This window comes from Mastomys coucha, unplaced genomic scaffold (genome assembly GCF_008632895.1).
Source record: "Mastomys coucha isolate ucsf_1 unplaced genomic scaffold, UCSF_Mcou_1 pScaffold23, whole genome shotgun sequence".
Lineage (NCBI taxonomy): Eukaryota > Metazoa > Chordata > Mammalia > Rodentia > Muridae > Mastomys > Mastomys coucha.
In genome coordinates this window covers 14,902,923-14,919,780 of record NW_022196906.1, presented here as the reverse complement: position 1 = coordinate 14,919,780, position 16,858 = coordinate 14,902,923, and the positions used below count along the sequence as shown (strand labels likewise).

General features: G+C 50.8%; 1 protein-coding gene across 4 annotated transcripts in view; it reads left to right on the top strand.

Annotated features, from left to right (window-relative positions):
• Positions 1-16,406, top strand: part of Col5a3 (collagen type V alpha 3 chain) — a 46,361-nt gene extending 29,955 nt beyond the window's left edge. For 2 of the 4 annotated variants that reach the window (XM_031344635.1, XM_031344634.1), the window contains exons 38-67: positions 512-565; positions 658-765; positions 906-995; positions 1,462-1,515; positions 2,612-2,719; positions 3,480-3,587; positions 3,672-3,725; positions 4,363-4,416; positions 5,934-6,041; positions 6,945-6,998; positions 7,159-7,212; positions 7,295-7,348; positions 7,478-7,531; positions 9,168-9,275; positions 9,876-9,929; positions 10,065-10,118; positions 10,328-10,381; positions 10,739-10,792; positions 10,920-11,027; positions 11,188-11,241; positions 11,710-11,763; positions 11,925-12,032; positions 12,302-12,355; positions 12,440-12,475; positions 13,309-13,362; positions 13,901-14,099; positions 14,184-14,296; positions 14,800-14,868; positions 15,141-15,380; positions 15,475-16,406. In XM_031344635.1, the coding sequence (XP_031200495.1) occupies positions 512-565; positions 658-765; positions 906-995; positions 1,462-1,515; positions 2,612-2,719; positions 3,480-3,587; positions 3,672-3,725; positions 4,363-4,416; positions 5,934-6,041; positions 6,945-6,998; positions 7,159-7,212; positions 7,295-7,348; positions 7,478-7,531; positions 9,168-9,275; positions 9,876-9,929; positions 10,065-10,118; positions 10,328-10,381; positions 10,739-10,792; positions 10,920-11,027; positions 11,188-11,241; positions 11,710-11,763; positions 11,925-12,032; positions 12,302-12,355; positions 12,440-12,475; positions 13,309-13,362; positions 13,901-14,099; positions 14,184-14,296; positions 14,800-14,868; positions 15,141-15,380; positions 15,475-15,618 (2,511 nt within the window). In that variant the 3' untranslated portion in view covers positions 15,619-16,406. Of the gene's footprint in view, positions 1-511; positions 566-657; positions 766-905; positions 996-1,461; positions 1,516-2,611; positions 2,720-3,479; positions 3,588-3,671; positions 3,726-4,362; positions 4,417-5,933; positions 6,042-6,944; positions 6,999-7,158; positions 7,213-7,294; positions 7,349-7,477; positions 7,532-9,167; positions 9,276-9,875; positions 9,930-10,064; positions 10,119-10,327; positions 10,382-10,738; positions 10,793-10,919; positions 11,028-11,187; positions 11,242-11,709; positions 11,764-11,924; positions 12,033-12,301; positions 12,356-12,439; positions 12,476-13,308; positions 13,363-13,900; positions 14,100-14,183; positions 14,297-14,799; positions 14,869-15,140; positions 15,381-15,474 lie in introns of those variants that run through there. The other 2 variants (XM_031344636.1, XR_004111621.1) reach the window with 2 other exon arrangements.
• The last annotated feature ends 452 nt before the right edge of the window (positions 16,407-16,858 follow it).

Genomic DNA, 16,858 nt, shown 5'->3' with positions numbered 1-16,858 from the left:
AAGCCAGAAAAGGATGCTGGGTATCTTCCCCTATCTCTCTTGTTCTTACTTTTGAAGACTGGTCCTGAAGCTTTCTGTTTTGGCTAGGCTGGCTGGCCAACAATTCCCATGATCCACCTGTTTCCACTCTAGGGTTGCAGACATAAGAACTGTGCATGGGTGCTGGGGATTCAAGCTCAGGTTCTTTTGCTTGAATAGCAAATGCTCTTACTCACTTAGCCATCTGTCTGGCTCCCACCTTATTTTTTGAGACAGGGCCTCTCGCTGTCTCAAATGGGCCTCACAGATTAGGTTAGACTGGCTGGCCAGTGAGCCCCAGAGAGCCATGGTTTCTGCCTCCCCAGCCCTGGGATGAGGACTGTCGCACCGCACACCTGGCTTCCTGCACGGATGCTGGGAAGCTGGACTCAGGTCTCCTTGCTTGCCTGGAGCATGCTGAGCTTTGTCCCCAGTCCCTTGGGCTCTCCTTTTCTTCTTCTCAGGCGGAACATCTTTCTATTTCTCTCCTTAGGGCTTCCAAGGTCAGACAGGCCCCCCTGGACCAGCTGGCGTCCTTGGTCCTCAGGTCAGAGGGGATCCCCGAGGAACACATGGAGCTGGAAGTCTGATGTGATCCCCACCTCCAGGCTGCTCAAGATATCTCTTGCTTGTTTCCAGGGAAAGGTAGGGGATGCAGGGCCTCTAGGCGAGAGAGGCCCCCCAGGGCCTCCTGGACCTCCTGGTGAACAAGGTCTGCCAGGCATAGAAGGCAGAGAAGGGGCCAAGGTAAGAGCTTGGATAGATTGCCTTAAAGTCATCACTTAACCCATGAGCCTCACATTGTGTGGGGTGCAGCTGGGAGTAATCAGAGACTGGAGGAGACACCCCATTCCTGAGGCTAACTCCCCCTCCTTGGCTCTCTGTAGGGTGAGCTAGGACCCCTGGGGTCCCTCGGGAAGGAAGGGCCACCTGGGCCCATGGGCTTCCCTGGCCCCCAAGGAGCCCCTGGAGACCCAGTGAGTATCTTGGGAGAGTCTCTTGATGTGTGGGGCTGTGGGGGAGGGAGGGGAGGCTCCTCAAGAGTGGCTACAGTGACAGCAAAAAGGAGAAGGGCCTGTGTAAAGAGATGTTAGCGGTGGGCAGTGGGGGAGCTCAGAGGGGAAAAGGGTTGCTTCTGAGCCTGATGAACTGAGTTTGGTCCTCAGGACCCCTGTGATAGGAGAGAACTAGTTCTTGCTAGTCGTCTTCTGATCTTGACACGTGTACTGTGGAAGATGTGACACAGTACACACACACACACACACACACACACACACACACACACACACACAGACATGGTAGTGGCAGAGATCTGAAATGGACAGATCTACAGAGCTCAGGGCCCATCTTCAGATAAGGCTAGGGATGGTGAGGGTCCCTAAAAGTGAAGGCAAATCCTTGGGGTCCTTGGGAGATTTTCTGACTAGTCATTTCTTCCTCCAGGGACCCATTGGTTTGAAGGGTGACAAGGGTCCCCCAGGCCCTGTTGGGGCAAATGTAAGTATCAACACACTGGCTAGGGGGAGGGAGAGAGCTGGTGAGGGCTGTGTCTTCAGAGGTTGACATCCCCAGGATGGGGCTTGTGCTTTTGGGGGAGGTAGGCCTGGAGCACACTTAGTTCTGACTCCCATGACCTGAGTCAGCCGGAAAGCTTCCTGCTTTAGGATAGGTGTCATAGGACTGGCTGGGGAGCTGGCACAGTGGATAAAGTGCTGGCCATGCAAACATGAGGATCTGAGTTCAGATCCCCAGTCAATGTCCAGTGGGTGTGGTGGCCCACCTTTAATTCCAGCCTGGGAAGCCCAGAGCCTGGGTTCCCAGAGAAAGCTGGTTAGCGGGACAGCCATATCAGCAAGCTCTGGGCTTGACTGAGAGACCCTGACTCAATAGACATGGTGGAAGATTGAGGATGATTCCTGACGTCAACCTCAGAACTCCATATGCATACAATGTGCACATGTATTCACACATGTGTCCACATATGCAAAGCTATGCATGCACACACAAGTGCAAAAAGAAAAATACTACTCAGGCTGCATGTGGTGGTGCAGGACTGTCCCCTGGAATGTGGGAGACTGAGGAGGTAGGATTGTGAATTTGAGGCTAGCCTGGTCTACTTACTGAGGCCCTGTTAAAGGGAAGGTATAGAAGGGAAGAAAGAAGGAAGAAAGGAAAGGGAGAGGAAATGAAAGGGGGAAGAGAAGGAGAGGGGAGGGAAGAGAGATGGGGTAGGAAAACAACGAAAAGGAAGAGAGTGTGTGGAGTGTTGGGGAGAGTGTTTTAAACAGGCTGGCTGGGGAAGTCAAAGACCCTGGGAGCAGGACTGTGCTGTGCAGGATTGTGGAGCAGCCACAGGATTGTGGAGGTCTGTGTAGCTGGGGCTGAGTGAATGAGAAGAGGATTCCAAGGATGTGGTGGGGACAGTTCATGCAGGGCTCCATGGTCCTCAAATTGAGGAGGGTGGGACCACTGAGGATTGTGAAGAGGGTCATACCTTAGTGCTTAAGGGTGCCCTCTGGCTGTGTGTAAATATGATACTGGTGTCAAAAGCCCTGTCACCTTAATCATTTCTGGTCCTCTACCCCCTTTCCAGGGCTCCCCGGGTGAGCGTGGTCCTGTGGGACCCTCTGGTGGCATTGGACTTCCAGGCCAGAGTGGTGGGCAAGGCCCTATTGGTCCTGCTGGCGAGAAGGGGTCCCCAGTAAGTGTCTGTTGGTTGACTTTTTCTGGGGAGAGGTGAACAAGCATCAACTCATTCCAGATAAGACATCAGCCATTTACCAAAGAACTTCTATTTCTGTGGACTGGAGAAATGATGACTCAGTGGGTAAGAGCACATACTGCTCTTGCTGAGTACCTGAGATCAGTTTCCAGAATCCACATGTGTAGGTTCACATCTGCCTGTAATTCCCAGCTCCAGGTGATCTGTCACCCTCTTCTGGCCTCCATGGGCAATTGCACTCATGTGCACATGCCTACTCATTCAAATACACATACATAATTAAAAATAAAATAAAATTAAAAAATAGATTCTTAAAATTATCTTTCCCAAGTCCAGCTTAATGAAGCTGTGAGTTTATTGGGATTACTTACAGGAATATGGATGAGGAGTGACTTACAAAACAAGGCTGACTCAAAAGTAGCTGTATCACTGAATTGCCATTTGAGCCTGGCTCATGGCTCAGAAGAGCTGCATCCCTGGAGCTCTCTATACAACTTGCAGTCAGCTTGAAAGTCCAAAGATTCTCTTCCCCATAGTTGTGAATTACTTTTATAGCTTTGGGATGGCTGGTGAATCCTGTAAGTTTCAGGAACTTTCTAAGACTTGTGAGTTGTTTATATCCTGAGCCTTAAGGAGCTCTCTTCAGGATGGATAGTTTCAATTTTAAAGAAATTGCCATACAGATGTCCTCTCCTGTGTACCCTGCTTCTAACATCAGTCCTTCCTCTTCCTCCATCAGGGAGAACGGGGTGCTCCTGGTCCTACTGGCAAAGATGGCATTCCAGGGCCCTCAGGTCTTCAGGGGCCCCCTGGAGCTGCGGGACCTTCTGGTGAGGAAGGAGACAAGGTGAGAGGACCAGGGAGAGAGACAGTTCACAGAGATATTGGGTATGCTGGGACTTGGACTCTTCCTAATTTCTTTGTCCTGTAGGGGGAAGTAGGGATGCCTGGTCACAAGGGAAGCAAAGGGGATAAAGGAGATGCGGTAAGTGGGAACCCCCAGGGAGGTTGTGGTGCTCATGGGAGGAGATATGAGGTGGCCTAGGTTTTGTGGTTCCCTCAGTCCAATCTTGACAGCTAGCTCACTGGAACTGAAAGGCTAAAGACCCCTATCTGAGCTCTGTTTGAGCCCTGAGAACCCAGGAGAGTAAGAAAAAGCTTTCTAGGCTGTCGAGAGGGCCACTAAACCCAATGACCTGAATTCCATGCCCAGGACCTTCATGGTAAAAGAAAACAATCGACTCTCATAAGTTGCCACACACATGCACACACACATACAAAATGCATAAATAAAATAAAAATTCAAAGAAAGGCCCCTCTGGGCCTTAAAATCCCCTATCCCTCCATGGTAAGAATCTACCTTGGTCTGGGGCCAGCAGCTTTCTCCCTAAAACTTAAGCTCCAGTCCCAGCATCAACGGGTTACATGCCATCTAAAGGAGAGAGGTTTTTTTTTTTTTCTATTTTCAGGTAAAAGAGTTCATCATGTAACCTAGGCTGTCCACAAACTTGCTATGTAGCTGAGACTGACCTTGACTCCTGATCCTCATGAATGCTGGGATCATAGGCATGTACAACCATGCTCGGCTGTGATAGAATTTTCTACTTTGTTTTTCCCTTCAGGGCCCACCTGGACCAACAGGAATAAGAGGTCCAGCGGGCCATCCAGGCCTCCCGGTGAGTTCTCCCAACTTGGTGACTATACCTTGGGTCCTTGAAGTGAAGACAGTGTGCCACTCTTCTGAATAAAATCCTAACATCCTTGCCCAGCCTTGGTTTCACCTCGGCGCCAACACACATGATGAACCCAACTCCAACCTTGAATCCCATCTCAGCTCAAACTCTCTGCTTACTGCTTTGATCTTCGTCCAGTTTAAATACCCAGATCCTAGCTTTCTCCTACCATGTACCCACCCCAACCAGGTCTGTCCCCTCCACTGCTGGCCTCAAATGGGAACTTGAACTTTGAATTATACTCTAGCTTTGCCCTAGTTAATTTTCTGTTACTGTTACAAAATCTGAAGCTAAATGATTTATTTGGATGACTCATGGTCTGGAGGCTGGGAAGTCCCTAATAGTGGTGCTGGCATCTGACCAGGGTCTCCTTGCTTTATCACAACATAGTGTGTTAATAACAATTATGTGAACTTGGGTCTTCATCTTCTTATGAAGTCACTAATATACCATCATGGGGCCTCACACTCATGACTGCATCTGATCCTAGTACTTTTGTAAGGCCCTACCTCCAAATTCTGATAACATAGGAACTTGGAAGGAGGCTGGTGATGTGATTTAGTTGGCAGAGTGCTCACCTATCATGCACAAAATCCCTGGTTCTAACTCTAGCACTCCATAGCCAAGGCATAGTAGTTCATACGTGTAACCCCAGCACTGGGGAAATGGAAGATCATGAATTCAAGGTCATCCTCAGCTACAAAGTAAGTTTTATGCCCACCTAGGCTCCACCAAAGCCTGCCTCAAAACAACAAATTCTGGGATCACAGTTCTAACACAAGAACTTTTGAGTGTTGTTATGTGTTATTGAGTAAGCTGATCCAAGGCTTTCCCTGAGGCCCTGAAATGTGGAACACGAGGGAGTTGTGGCTTCAGATCCAGACAACCCAACTCTTCTCATCTTAAGAAGCGTTGTGTGCCGGTCTCCAGTGCCCCTGAGAAACCTTGTCCCCCTTGCAACACCAACTGAGCAGCTTCTTCTGCCTTCGTTGTGTGGTAGCTTTCGGTTGACCTTGTCCCATCTTCCCTTTCAGAAACAACTGTATAGACGATGCTGCATTTTCTTAATAAGCTTACTCAGCATAACACATAGCTTGTGCAAGACCCCCTTCCCCAGCTCTCTGTCTTCTTTATCTTCTCATCCCCTGGCCACTTTTCACTTAGGAACCCTGTCATTGCTGGTCCAGGTCAGAGTGTCATCAAAACATATTAGGTTGTAACTTCCAACCTAGCCCTAAACTCTACCTCAACCTCCTACAAACCCTGCTCATAACCTTACCTGAGCCACAGCCCTGACTCATCATGTGTCATTAACTAAAAAACATCACCCGACCTTTACATCAAACTAAAACCTGATTCTCACCAAACTTGATGCCATCCCCTACCCTCAGTCCCAACCTGGACCCTGTCTGCAACCTTTGATCTGGACACCAATTGTGTTGTGCCCAACCTTTTTACAGGGTGCTGATGGTGCTCAGGGTCGCCGGGGACCCCCTGGCCTCTTTGGGCAGAAGGGGGATGATGGAGTTCGAGGCTTCGTAGGTGTAATTGGTCCTCCGGGCCTTCAGGTAGGTGTGTGAGTTTGGGGGTACCCCCCAAGTCCTCTTACCCTGAGCTCTAATCTTTGTGTGGTGTGCATTTGTTTGTGTATGTTGCTATCCCTGTGTCTTAGTGATTTATAAAGATGAAAAGCTCAGAGGGCTGGATATAATGGTGGATGCCTTTAATCCCAGAACTCTGGAGGTAGAGGCAGGTGGATTCTGTGAGTTTGAGACCACCCTGGTCTTTGTAGAGAGTTCTAGGCCAGCCAGGGCTACATAATGAGAGTCTACCTCAAAACGAACAAACAAACAAATTAAAAGATGAAGGCTGGCATGTTTGCATGTATGCATGCTTTCATGTATGCATGTGCATGTGGAGGATGAGGGTTGACATTGAATGTTTTCCTTATTACTTGCCAACTAATATTTTTTAACATTTAGTGAGAGAGAGAGAGAGAGAGAGACAGAGACAGAGACAGAGACAGAGACAGAGACAGAGACAGAGAATGTGTGTGTGTATACTCACATTCTCATTTATGCCATGGCACATGTGTGTGAAGGTCAGAAGACAGCTTGCAGGAGTTAGTTCTCTACTTCTACCATGAGAGTCCCAGGGTTTGAACTCAGGCCATCAGGCTTGGTGGCAATCACCTTTACCCACTAAACCATTTTGATGGCCCTCCTCACTTTATTTTTGAGGCTACATCTCTCACTGAACCTGGAGTTCCTTGATTTGGTCACTGGCTGCCAGCAAGCTCTAGGGGACTTCTTGTCACTGCTGCCCAGTGCTGGGGCTACAGGCAAGCTCTGCTGTGTCTAGCCTTTTGAGAATGGATTCTAAGGACCCAGACTCAAGTCCTCACACTTGTATGAGAGGTGCATGACCATCTCACCAGCTGTCTATACTACAGTTTACTCTTTATTTCACAGGGGCTGCCGGGTCCTCCGGGAGAGAAGGGCGAGGTTGGAGACGTAGGATCCATGGTATGAACTCCCTGGGGGATATGGAAGAGTGGTGGAATGTGAGTGACCACTGGTCATGGTCATCTAAAGGGTTGCACACACCTTACAGGCTATCTGTGGCTATGTAGCCTTTCTGGTGGAGTCATGGGGATTCATTGCACACTATTTGGTTCTTTGACAGGGTCCTCATGGAGCTCCAGGCCCTAGGGGTCCCCCTGGGCCCAGTGGATCAGAGGTGAGAATTCTGGGATGGGCAGAATGCCTCTATGGGTCTGCCCCACCTCTAGGGACTCACAGTCTCCTCGTTGTTTCTCCAGGGCCCCCCAGGGCTGCCTGGAGGAGTAGGACAGCCTGGTGCTGTGGGCGAGAAGGTAAGAGGAGGGCTTGAACTTGCCCTGGGTGGAGGGTATGGGCCTGTCCCCTTGGCTACAGCTGTGTGGGGACTCTCCTCCCTGCTGATCAGTAGGATGATCTCTTTCTATGTTCATTGCCTCTCACAGGGTGAGCCAGGGGATGCTGGAGACGTCGGACCCCCAGGAATTCCTGGCATCCCTGTGAGTCTCTGTAGAGCACTGCCCTTGGACTCGCCATAGGGAATTGCTGACCTGGAGCATGCTATGCTATCATGACCTCCAGGCAGTCCTTAGAGCATTGCCGACCCTAGATCAATGGATATCCCTGGTTATCTTGATGAGAGATACAAAAGATGCTCCCCCTCAGAAAATCTCAGAGATGCTCGGTAGAGTCCTACAAGTTGCCCACTGCACAAGCATACAGGATTGAAGAGACAGCTGGGGAGCCAGGCAGTGGTGGGGCATGCCTTTTTTTTTTTTTAAACTGGCTCTTTTTTTTTTTTTTTTTTTTTTTTTTTTTTTTTTTAAAGATTTATTTGTTATATTTAAGTACACTGTAGCTGTCTTCAGACACACCAGAAGTGGGCATCAGATCTCATTACAGATGGTTGTGAGCCACCATGTGGTTGCTGGGATTTGAACTCAAGACCTCTGGAAGAGCAGTCAGTGCTCTTAACCACTGAGCCGTCTCTCCAGCCCTGGTGCATGCCTTTAATCCCAGCACTTGGGAGGCAGAGGCAGGCAGATTTCTTAGTTCGAGGCCAGCCTGGTCTACAGAGTGAGTTCCAGGGCAGCTAGGGCTACACAGAGAAACCGTCTCGAAAAACCAAACCAAACCAAACAAAGAGACAGCTGGGGGTTTAAGTCAAAGCAAATAAACCTGAAATTGGGGGTAAAGTTGCCCAAAGTGGGGGACCATTTTCTAATGTACCCAAAGCAGTACATGGGCCAGGACAGGCTAATAATGGGTGACAGAGCCATCATCCCTGACTCAGCTAGTTCTAGTTTTCTGTGACTTCTAATACTTGTGTTACCTAGACTACCTGACTCCATGTACAGTGTGTGTGTGTGTGTGTGTGTGTGCGTGTGTGTGTGTGTAAATGCAGTGCCCAAAGATACCAGAAGATGGCATTGGATTCCCATGGAGCTGGAATTACAGGAGGTTGTGAGATGCCTGATGTGAGTGCTTGGAGCTCCATTTTTGGTCTCTGCCTGAGTAGTATGTGCTCTGTCTTAGTTACTCTCTGTCACTTCCATTGCTGTGAAGAGACCCCATGACCAAGGCAACTCTTATAAAGGACAACATTTAATTGGGGCTGGCTTACAGATTCTCAGGTTCAGTCCATTATCACCACGGTAGAAAGCATGGCAGCGTCCAGGCAGGGATGGCTCTGGAGGAGCTGAGAGTTCTACATTTTCATCCAAAGGAAGCCAGGAGCAGCCTGACTATTCTGTACTGAGTGGAACTTCAAAGCCCACCCCCACAGCAACACACTTCCTCCAGCAAGGCCACACCTCCTAAGAGCAATAATCTCCATGAGCCAAGCGTGTTCAATCCACCACATGCTCTTAGTCACTGAGACACTTTCTCTCCCTGTTAATCTTTTAAAATATCTATATTATATAGTCATTATTGCTTGTGTGAATGTGTGGCACATATGCGGAGGTCAGAGGACAGATTTTGGAGGTCAGTTCTCTTCTACCATGGGGTCTGTGGATGGAACCCAGGTTGTCAGACTTCCCAGGCAAGTGCCCTCATTCAAGGTGCACTCATCTTTGTTCCCTGAAGAGACCATGATACTCTAACCTTTGACTTCTGACCTCTGTTTCTGCAAAGGGACCCAAAGGTGAAATTGGTGAAAAGGGGGATTCAGGTCCATCAGGGGCTGCTGGTCCTCCAGGCAAGAAAGGACCCCCAGGAGAGGATGGATCTAAGGGGAACATGGTAAGTCCTTGGGGGAGACAAAGCAGAGAACTTGGGCCCCTTATTACATTAAAACCTGGTCCCTCTTCCTGTTTGTTTTTAATTTTTCTTTTTAAATGTTATGTGTATGTGTATTTTGCCCGCACATATGTCTGAGCACCACATGTGTGAATGGTGCCTGCAGATGCTGGAAGAGGATGTCAGGTCCTCTGGAATTATGGTATCTGCAGTTACAGATGGGTGCAAGCCACCGTGGGGGTTCTGAGAATGGAACCCTTTTCCTCTGAAAGAGCAGCCAGTGCTCTCAACCTCTGCACCATCTCTCCAGCCCCTACTTCTTCCTGTTTGCTAACTCACTGAGCCACCCAGATAAAGACTGGATGAACAGAAGAAACAATGAATGAATGAGATATGAAAAATAGTGGAAGCTGAGCCCTCCTGCTGGCCCACACCCAGCCTCTTATGCATGCAGTGAACACTTCACTGCCTGAATATAAAAGCCCAGCCCTTTTGCATTTTGTTTGTGACGTCCCCTGCAGTTGATCTGGGGACACTATCTGGTGCGTGAAGTGGTGACTCCTCACTCGGTGAGTTGTGATCAGCAACCAGTTTTTATTCTAGGGTCCCACAGGACTCCCTGGAGATCTAGGGCCCCCAGGAGACCCTGGAGTTCCGGTGAGTGTAAATTCTCCCTGTAGCCCAGCCCTAAATGCATCAATGTATCTCCACTTACCCTCATGACCCTAAACCTTGACATGCCTAGAGGAGTAGATGACCCTCACTTCCCCTCCAACTGTCTCTCCTTCCTAGGGTATTGATGGCATCCCAGGGGAGAAGGGAAATGCTGGTGATATTGGGGGACCGGTGAGTGAAGAGCAAAGGGCTGTAGAGTGTGCGTATGGAATAGAGTTGATGATAGGAAAGTGGGGTACCCAGGGCATCTGCTGGGGCCCCTGTGGTGTCTCTAACCCCATGACCGTGAGTGGTTAGAGGGGGAGGGGGTGGCGCTGGGTGTCATCTGTGGGGCTGTTTTCAGTAGAGAGCTGATGCTGTGGCTGCTCTTGACTAAACAGGGGCCACCTGGAGCTTCAGGGGAACCTGGTGCCCGTGGGCTCCCTGGCAAGAAGGTGAGTGATGTTCCACTGCCTGATGTTCACCTTGTCTTCAGCAATGAGACAGCCCCTCTCTCCACACCTACCCCACCCTTATCATTTTAAAATTATTATATTTATTTACTTATTTACAATTTGTGTATGTGTGTGTGTGTGTGTGTGTGTGTGTGTGGTGTGTGTGTGTGTGTATGATGTACCACAAAATGATTTATAGTTCAGAGGACAGTTTGTGGGAGTTTGTTCTCTCCTTCCACCATGTGGATTTCAGGCAAGGTCCTTTACCTGCTGAGCCAACTTGCCAGTCCACACTTGACATAAACCCAGATGCTCCATACTGATCCTTACGACACTCACACTTTCCCTCCTCCTCAGGGCTCCCCTGGCCGCATGGGTCCAGAAGGAAGAGAGGGAGAGAAAGGCGCCAAGGTGAGCACCCTCCTTTGGATGGGTCCCTGTGCCACCTGACCAAAAGAAGGCTGGCACCTGCCTGAGGTTCCAGCTGTCAGCAGGCGGGCCCTTGCGACTGCTTCCCCCCCACCCCTGTCCATTTCAGGGAGATGCTGGTCCTGATGGGCCCCCAGGCAGGACAGGCCCCATTGGGGCTCGAGGGTCCCCTGGACGTGTTGGGCCTGATGGTCTTCCAGGGATCCCTGGTCCTGTGGTGAGTGGTGTGAAAATGGGGGGACGTGCAGCATGGATGGCCGTCTGACTTAGGACTTCATCATAGTTGAGGAGTCAGCCTTGGGGACCTTGGGGGATGATGGAATGTTCACACTGAGTGCTGGCAGAGACCACACACCCCTGTTCTGTCTCCTCTTCAGGGTGAGCCAGGTCTCCTGGGACCTCCTGGGCTAATTGGCCCTCCAGGGCCCCTGGTAAGAAACTTCTCTATCCCTGTGGTGACAGCTCTGAAAGCCATACTAGGCATCCAGGGACACTGAGTGGGCTGTGAGGCTGATGGTACAGGCTAGGTCCTCCTGCCATCTGTCTATCTATACTGACTACCCTTCTAACTTACTGGAACCCCGTCTTCATGACCTGTATTGACCCCACACACCAAGCCTTCACACAGATGGCCTACACACTTTCTACAACAACCCCCGTCTTGGTGGTTCACATTGGCCCTATCTTGATGGTCTATGCTGACCACTCTCTGATCTTGACCCCTGGTATCTTTAGCTGTCCTCTCTCTCACTCCCATTTTTCTCACCACATTTACTGACTCCTGACTGTCCTGTCACCCCAGGCCTGTTTACTTGCATTTGAAAGCTGGGTGGTTCCCTGGTAAATCTTCCCATCCCTGGCTTTCAAGGAATCACAAGCTGAATTTCATCTTTTCCCAGGGCCCACCTGGCCTCCCTGGCCTGAAGGGAGATGCTGGCCCTAAGGGCGAGAAGGTAAGCGCGCCTCCTTGTGTTCTCTCCATTTCCTCAACCTTTACTTCCTGCCCTGGCCAAGGAGAATTGGGTGTTTACTGCTCTCCCAACTCATCCCTTCCAAGCCACCAGGAGAAAAAAAAGATCCCAACATGTCTGTCCTGTGTGCCTTTTTCTTTCAGGGCCACATTGGGCTAATAGGCCTCATTGGTCCCCCAGGGGAGGCCGGTGAGAAAGGCGATCAGGGGTTGCCAGGTGTGCAGGGCCCCCCAGGGCTTCAGGGAGACCCTGTGAGTGTGTGCATTGTTGGGGTGGGGGAAAAATGTTCAAAGGGGGTGGTTTGAAGGGGGGATTTGGAATGGGGGAGGGCTGTTAGGGGAATGGGGGCCTGTAACTGGGGACTGTCATGTAGGAATCTGTATGGGTACTTGGGGGGTCTTCTAGAGGAGTTGGGAGTCTGTGTATTGCTTCAGGCACTCTTTTGAGTGTATAGAAAGATGTCTGAGAGGTGTGTGGGGTTGGACCCTATTAAGGCTGACCCCCCATGTCCCTCTTCTAGGGCCTTCCTGGTCCTGTTGGCTCGTTAGGTCACCCTGGGCCCCCAGGTGTGGTGGTGAGTGTGGGGATATTGGAGGGATGGGGAGGTCACCACTATGGGTGGGGTTGAGACCCCAACATTCCCTGTTTCTTCCCACAGGGCCCTCTGGGACAGAAGGGCTCCAAGGGGTCCCCGGTGAGTGGCACTGCCCCCTGGGCCTCCATGTCCCAGCTCCCCTCCCCCTCCCAGCCTCCTTCCTTTGTTTATTCTTCACTCATCCTGCCGTTCAGCACCTACTGTGGCATTCTTGGGATCTAAGATGCTGTGTTTTGTAGGAGGGAATGCTGAACTACTTACTGTAAAAGGAAAGAGGTCTGCCGAATAAGTTGTAGCCTGTGGAAGACTATGTGCTGATTTCAGAGGATAAGGAAGAGAAACACACAACTTAGGTTTAGCATAGGACACGGGGGGCCTCTTCTGGGCCCCTGCGTGTGTGCACTTGTATGTGCATGTATTGGCACATGTATGCATGTGTGTGCACTGCCTTAGGCAGGGGGAAGAATGTTCAAAGGGGGCTGGTTTATAGGAGGGATAAAGGTCAGGAAGGAGTAGGGCTGTATTGGGGGAAGTGAGGGGCTGTAATGGGGATTTGAATGTGGGAGGCTTTGTCTAGGGGCTTGGAAGGTCTCTAGAGAAGTGCATGTACAAGCCAGTATGTGTACATGGATGTATGTATGCATAGCTGTGTATGTATGCACATGTATGTGTATGTTTGGGCATATGTGTGGGTGTGTGTACACACACGTATGTGCTAGTGAATCTATATGTTCAGGTGTATGTGTGTGCATGTGTTGCTCCATGTCTTTGTGTGTATATATAATTTATATATACATATATATTACATATATATGTGTGCGTGTGTGTGTGCACACATGAGTGTGTATGTGCATGATGCACATGCATGTATTTGCGTTGGTAGAACTAGGTCTCCATAGACAGGCTTCATTTCAAAGTGACCTCTCTTGTAGGGCTCTCTTGGTCCTCGTGGAGACCCTGGACCAGCGGGTCCTCCTGGTCCCCCGGTGAGTTCCCAGACCCTGGAGGAGGGCAGGAATCAGGCCTGGGGTCCCCCCCGAACCCAGCACAGTGTTTTGGTCTGTAGCTCAAAAATGCAGTTCCTTGAAAGCTTTGGGAGGAATGAAGTGCAGTGGGGGGTGGTGCACACCTGCCATCCCAGCATTGGGGAGGCAAGAGGATCAGGAGTTCATGGTTATCCTCAGCTACATAGAGAGTTTGAAGTTAGTCTGGGGTACATAAAACAAACAAATGTCCAAAAGAGACCTTGGAAGACAGTCTGGGTTGGGGGGGGCGGTTGGCAGTCCCAGTGGGACTGTTTGTGGAGTCTGACCTGAGCTTCTCTCCCTGGGTTCTGTCTGCTGTGTCCTGTCTCTCCCTCCCTGTGTCTCCATCTATTCGCCATCTTTCATTCTCTGCTTCCCCTCTCCCCACCTCCCCCTCTTCTTGCTCCTCTCCTTCTTCTTCTGAATTTCCCATTGTCTTGTCTTCTCTGCCCATCTCTGATTCTACCTCTCTTCCATTCCCATTCCCTTGTGAGTCCAGGGTTCTCCGGCTGAGGGGCATGGCCTGCGCAGGCGCCGCTCCGTGATAGACACCCTAGAAAGTGGCCTGGAGGAGGTGATGGCCTCACTCAATTCACTGAGCTTGGAGCTACAGCAGTTGCAGCGACCTCTGGGCACAGCCGAGAGCCCAGGCCTCATATGCCACGAGCTTCATCGTAACCACCCGCACCTGCCAGATGGTGAGGTCCAGGTCCTTCCGGGAAGGATGGGTGAGCACCGCAGCATTCGTATCCACTGATTCACTGGGTCTGGTTCCACGGCAGGAGAGTACTGGATTGACCCCAATCAGGGCTGTGCACAGGACGCCTTCAAGGTTTTCTGCAACTTCACAGCGGGAGGTGAAACCTGTCTCTATCCAGACAAGAAGTTTGAGACGGTGAGTGAAAGAGACCATCTTGTCTTTTTCTCACCTCTGCCATCTTTTGCCACCTGTGAGACCTTATTCTCCCTTCACATGACATGTATCCCTCCTGTCTATGTCAAGTAGTGTCCTATAGTACAGGACCTAAAGCCAAGCCTCAAGGCAAGGATGCTGCCCAGCATTCACAAGGCTATGGGCTTTACCCCCCAGTGCTTTCCAGGGCAGGGTGGCTGGATCCCATCCCCAAGGCTCAAAGAGCATACACAGCCCCAGGCTCCATTCCCTAGCAGTACCAAGCAGTGTTTGAGTGTGGGCAGGGCCCTGGGTTTCATCCAGTCACCCCAGATAATCCTGGGAGTTGTTACATGTGAGGGTGAGGGAGCTGTGGACCAACCCCAGCCCCCTCGCTGTGCCCTTGCCAAGGGCACAGCCTATGCCATCCATGATCCATGATGTCCAGTAGGGGAAGGCAGAGGGGACTTGGGTTGGTGCCCAATGACCTTTCCATCCTCCCTCAGGTGAAACTGGCCTCGTGGTCCCGAGAAAAACCTGGAGGCTGGTACAGCACCTTCCGCCGAGGGAAGAAGGTGGGTTTCAATGCTGACATGGAGGATGGCATGAGGAGTGGTGGGCACTGGTGTGGATAGACAGAGAAGGACAAGCACTTCTCTACAAAGCCCTGGGCTCCGTTCCTAGCACCGCGTAAATAGGAATTTCAGGTGTTCAAGGCCTTTCTCAGCTACATCATGAATCCAAGACCACTCTGGGCTACTTGAGACTTGGCAGAAGTGTCAAGCCTGCTGGTAGACTGCAGGTGGACTGGGAGGTATCTTCCTTACACTACCTTGCCCCACCACAGTTCTCCTACGTGGATGCTGATGGCTCTCCCGTGAATGTGGTCCAGTTGACCTTCCTGAAGTTATTGAGTGCTGTAGCACATCAGAAGTTCACTTACACCTGCCAGAACTCGGTGGCATGGCTGGACAGAGCTGCGGGTGACCACAGGCACTCTATCCGCTTCCAAGGGACCAACTGGGAAGAGTTGTCCTTCAACCAGACGACAGCGGCTACCATCAAGGTCACCCATGATGGCTGCCAGGTAAGGTCATGGAACCAGGGGCCTGGCAGGTGTGGAGTGGGGAAGCCTCCCCCCACCCTCCTCTAACTTACTCTCCATGCCCCCTCATGGCCAGGTCCGGAAGGGACAGGAGAAGACCTTCTTTGAATTCAGCTCTTCTGTGGGTTTTCTGCCTCTGTGGGATGTGGCTGCCACTGACTTTGGCCAGACAAACCAGAAGTTTGGGTTTGAACTTGGCTCCGTCTGCTTTAGCAGCTGAATTTTTGAGGTGGGAAGGAAGCTGACGGGAGCCCCATGTGGGGCTTTTTGGTGCTGAGGCTTTGAGGCCATTCTATTTATCACCAGGGACTCTAGATCTAGGGTCATGTGACTCTGGCTATTCTTTGTTCCCTGTGGGTCTGAGGATGGAGAGCCCAGCTCCCTCCATCTATTCATCCCAGGTGGCATACCCAACTGTCTGCTGGCTTCTCCCCTCCATCCACCGTCCACTGCCCACCCCACCCCAAACCTCCATGCAGTAGACTTCTAACTCAGAGCTGACGGAGCCCCCCCCTCCCGCCCCTGCCTCTCCACCCGTCCACCAGGCCTTTTGGTGCTACTCCTTTCCATAGTTAAGCACTGGATACCTCCCGATCCCTGGCTGGGACCCTTCCCTCTCTTTCCTAGTCTTTCCTTGAGTAAAAGAGTTTGTAAAGCAAGATCAAAGTGGGACCCCCTCCCCGGAGATGGGCCTTCCTCTGCTTCCTTGACCTAGTTCTGCACAATCTCCTCTCCCTACTTGGCCCCACTCCTCTGTCCCCAAGCCTTCTGGGGACCAAGATGTTGGGCACAAATCAGGATCCTAAATGGTGCTGCCCTGCTTATAACTGGGAACTGTATGAAAAGGGGAATGAATGGTCTGTAGTCTATTTAATCTGCTTCCTACTGAAGGAAGCCTGGGATATGATGAGAGATTCCAGAAGGATCTCTTCCCTCCCTCATCCATGCAGCCCTCCTCCCAGGACACAGGGCAAAATCGCCATCTCAAGAATAAACCAAGGAACTGTGCTCTTCTTTTTAAGATGTTTCATTTGTTGGGAGGGGAATGCCACAGCATGTGTGTGGAGGCCAGAGCATGTGTGTGGAGGGCAGAGCATGTGTGTGGAGGTCAGAACATGTGTGTGGAGGCCACAGCATGTGTGTGGAGGCCAGAGCATGTGTGTGGAGGTAAGAGCATGTGTGTGGAGGTCAGAGCATGTGTGTGGAGGACAGAGCATGTGTGTGGAGGTCAGAGCATGTGTGTGGAGGTCAGAACATGTGTGTGGGGGCCAGGGCATGCATGTGTAAGTTAAAGGACAATTTTCAGGAATTGGTTCTCTCCTTTAAGTGGGTTCCATTCCACAGATCTCAGGCTTGGCAGCAACACCTTAGTTCTCTCTCTTTCTCTCTCTCTCTCTCTCTCTTTCTTTCTTTCTTTCTTTCTTTCTTTCTTTCTTTCTCTCTCTCTCTCTCTCTCTCTC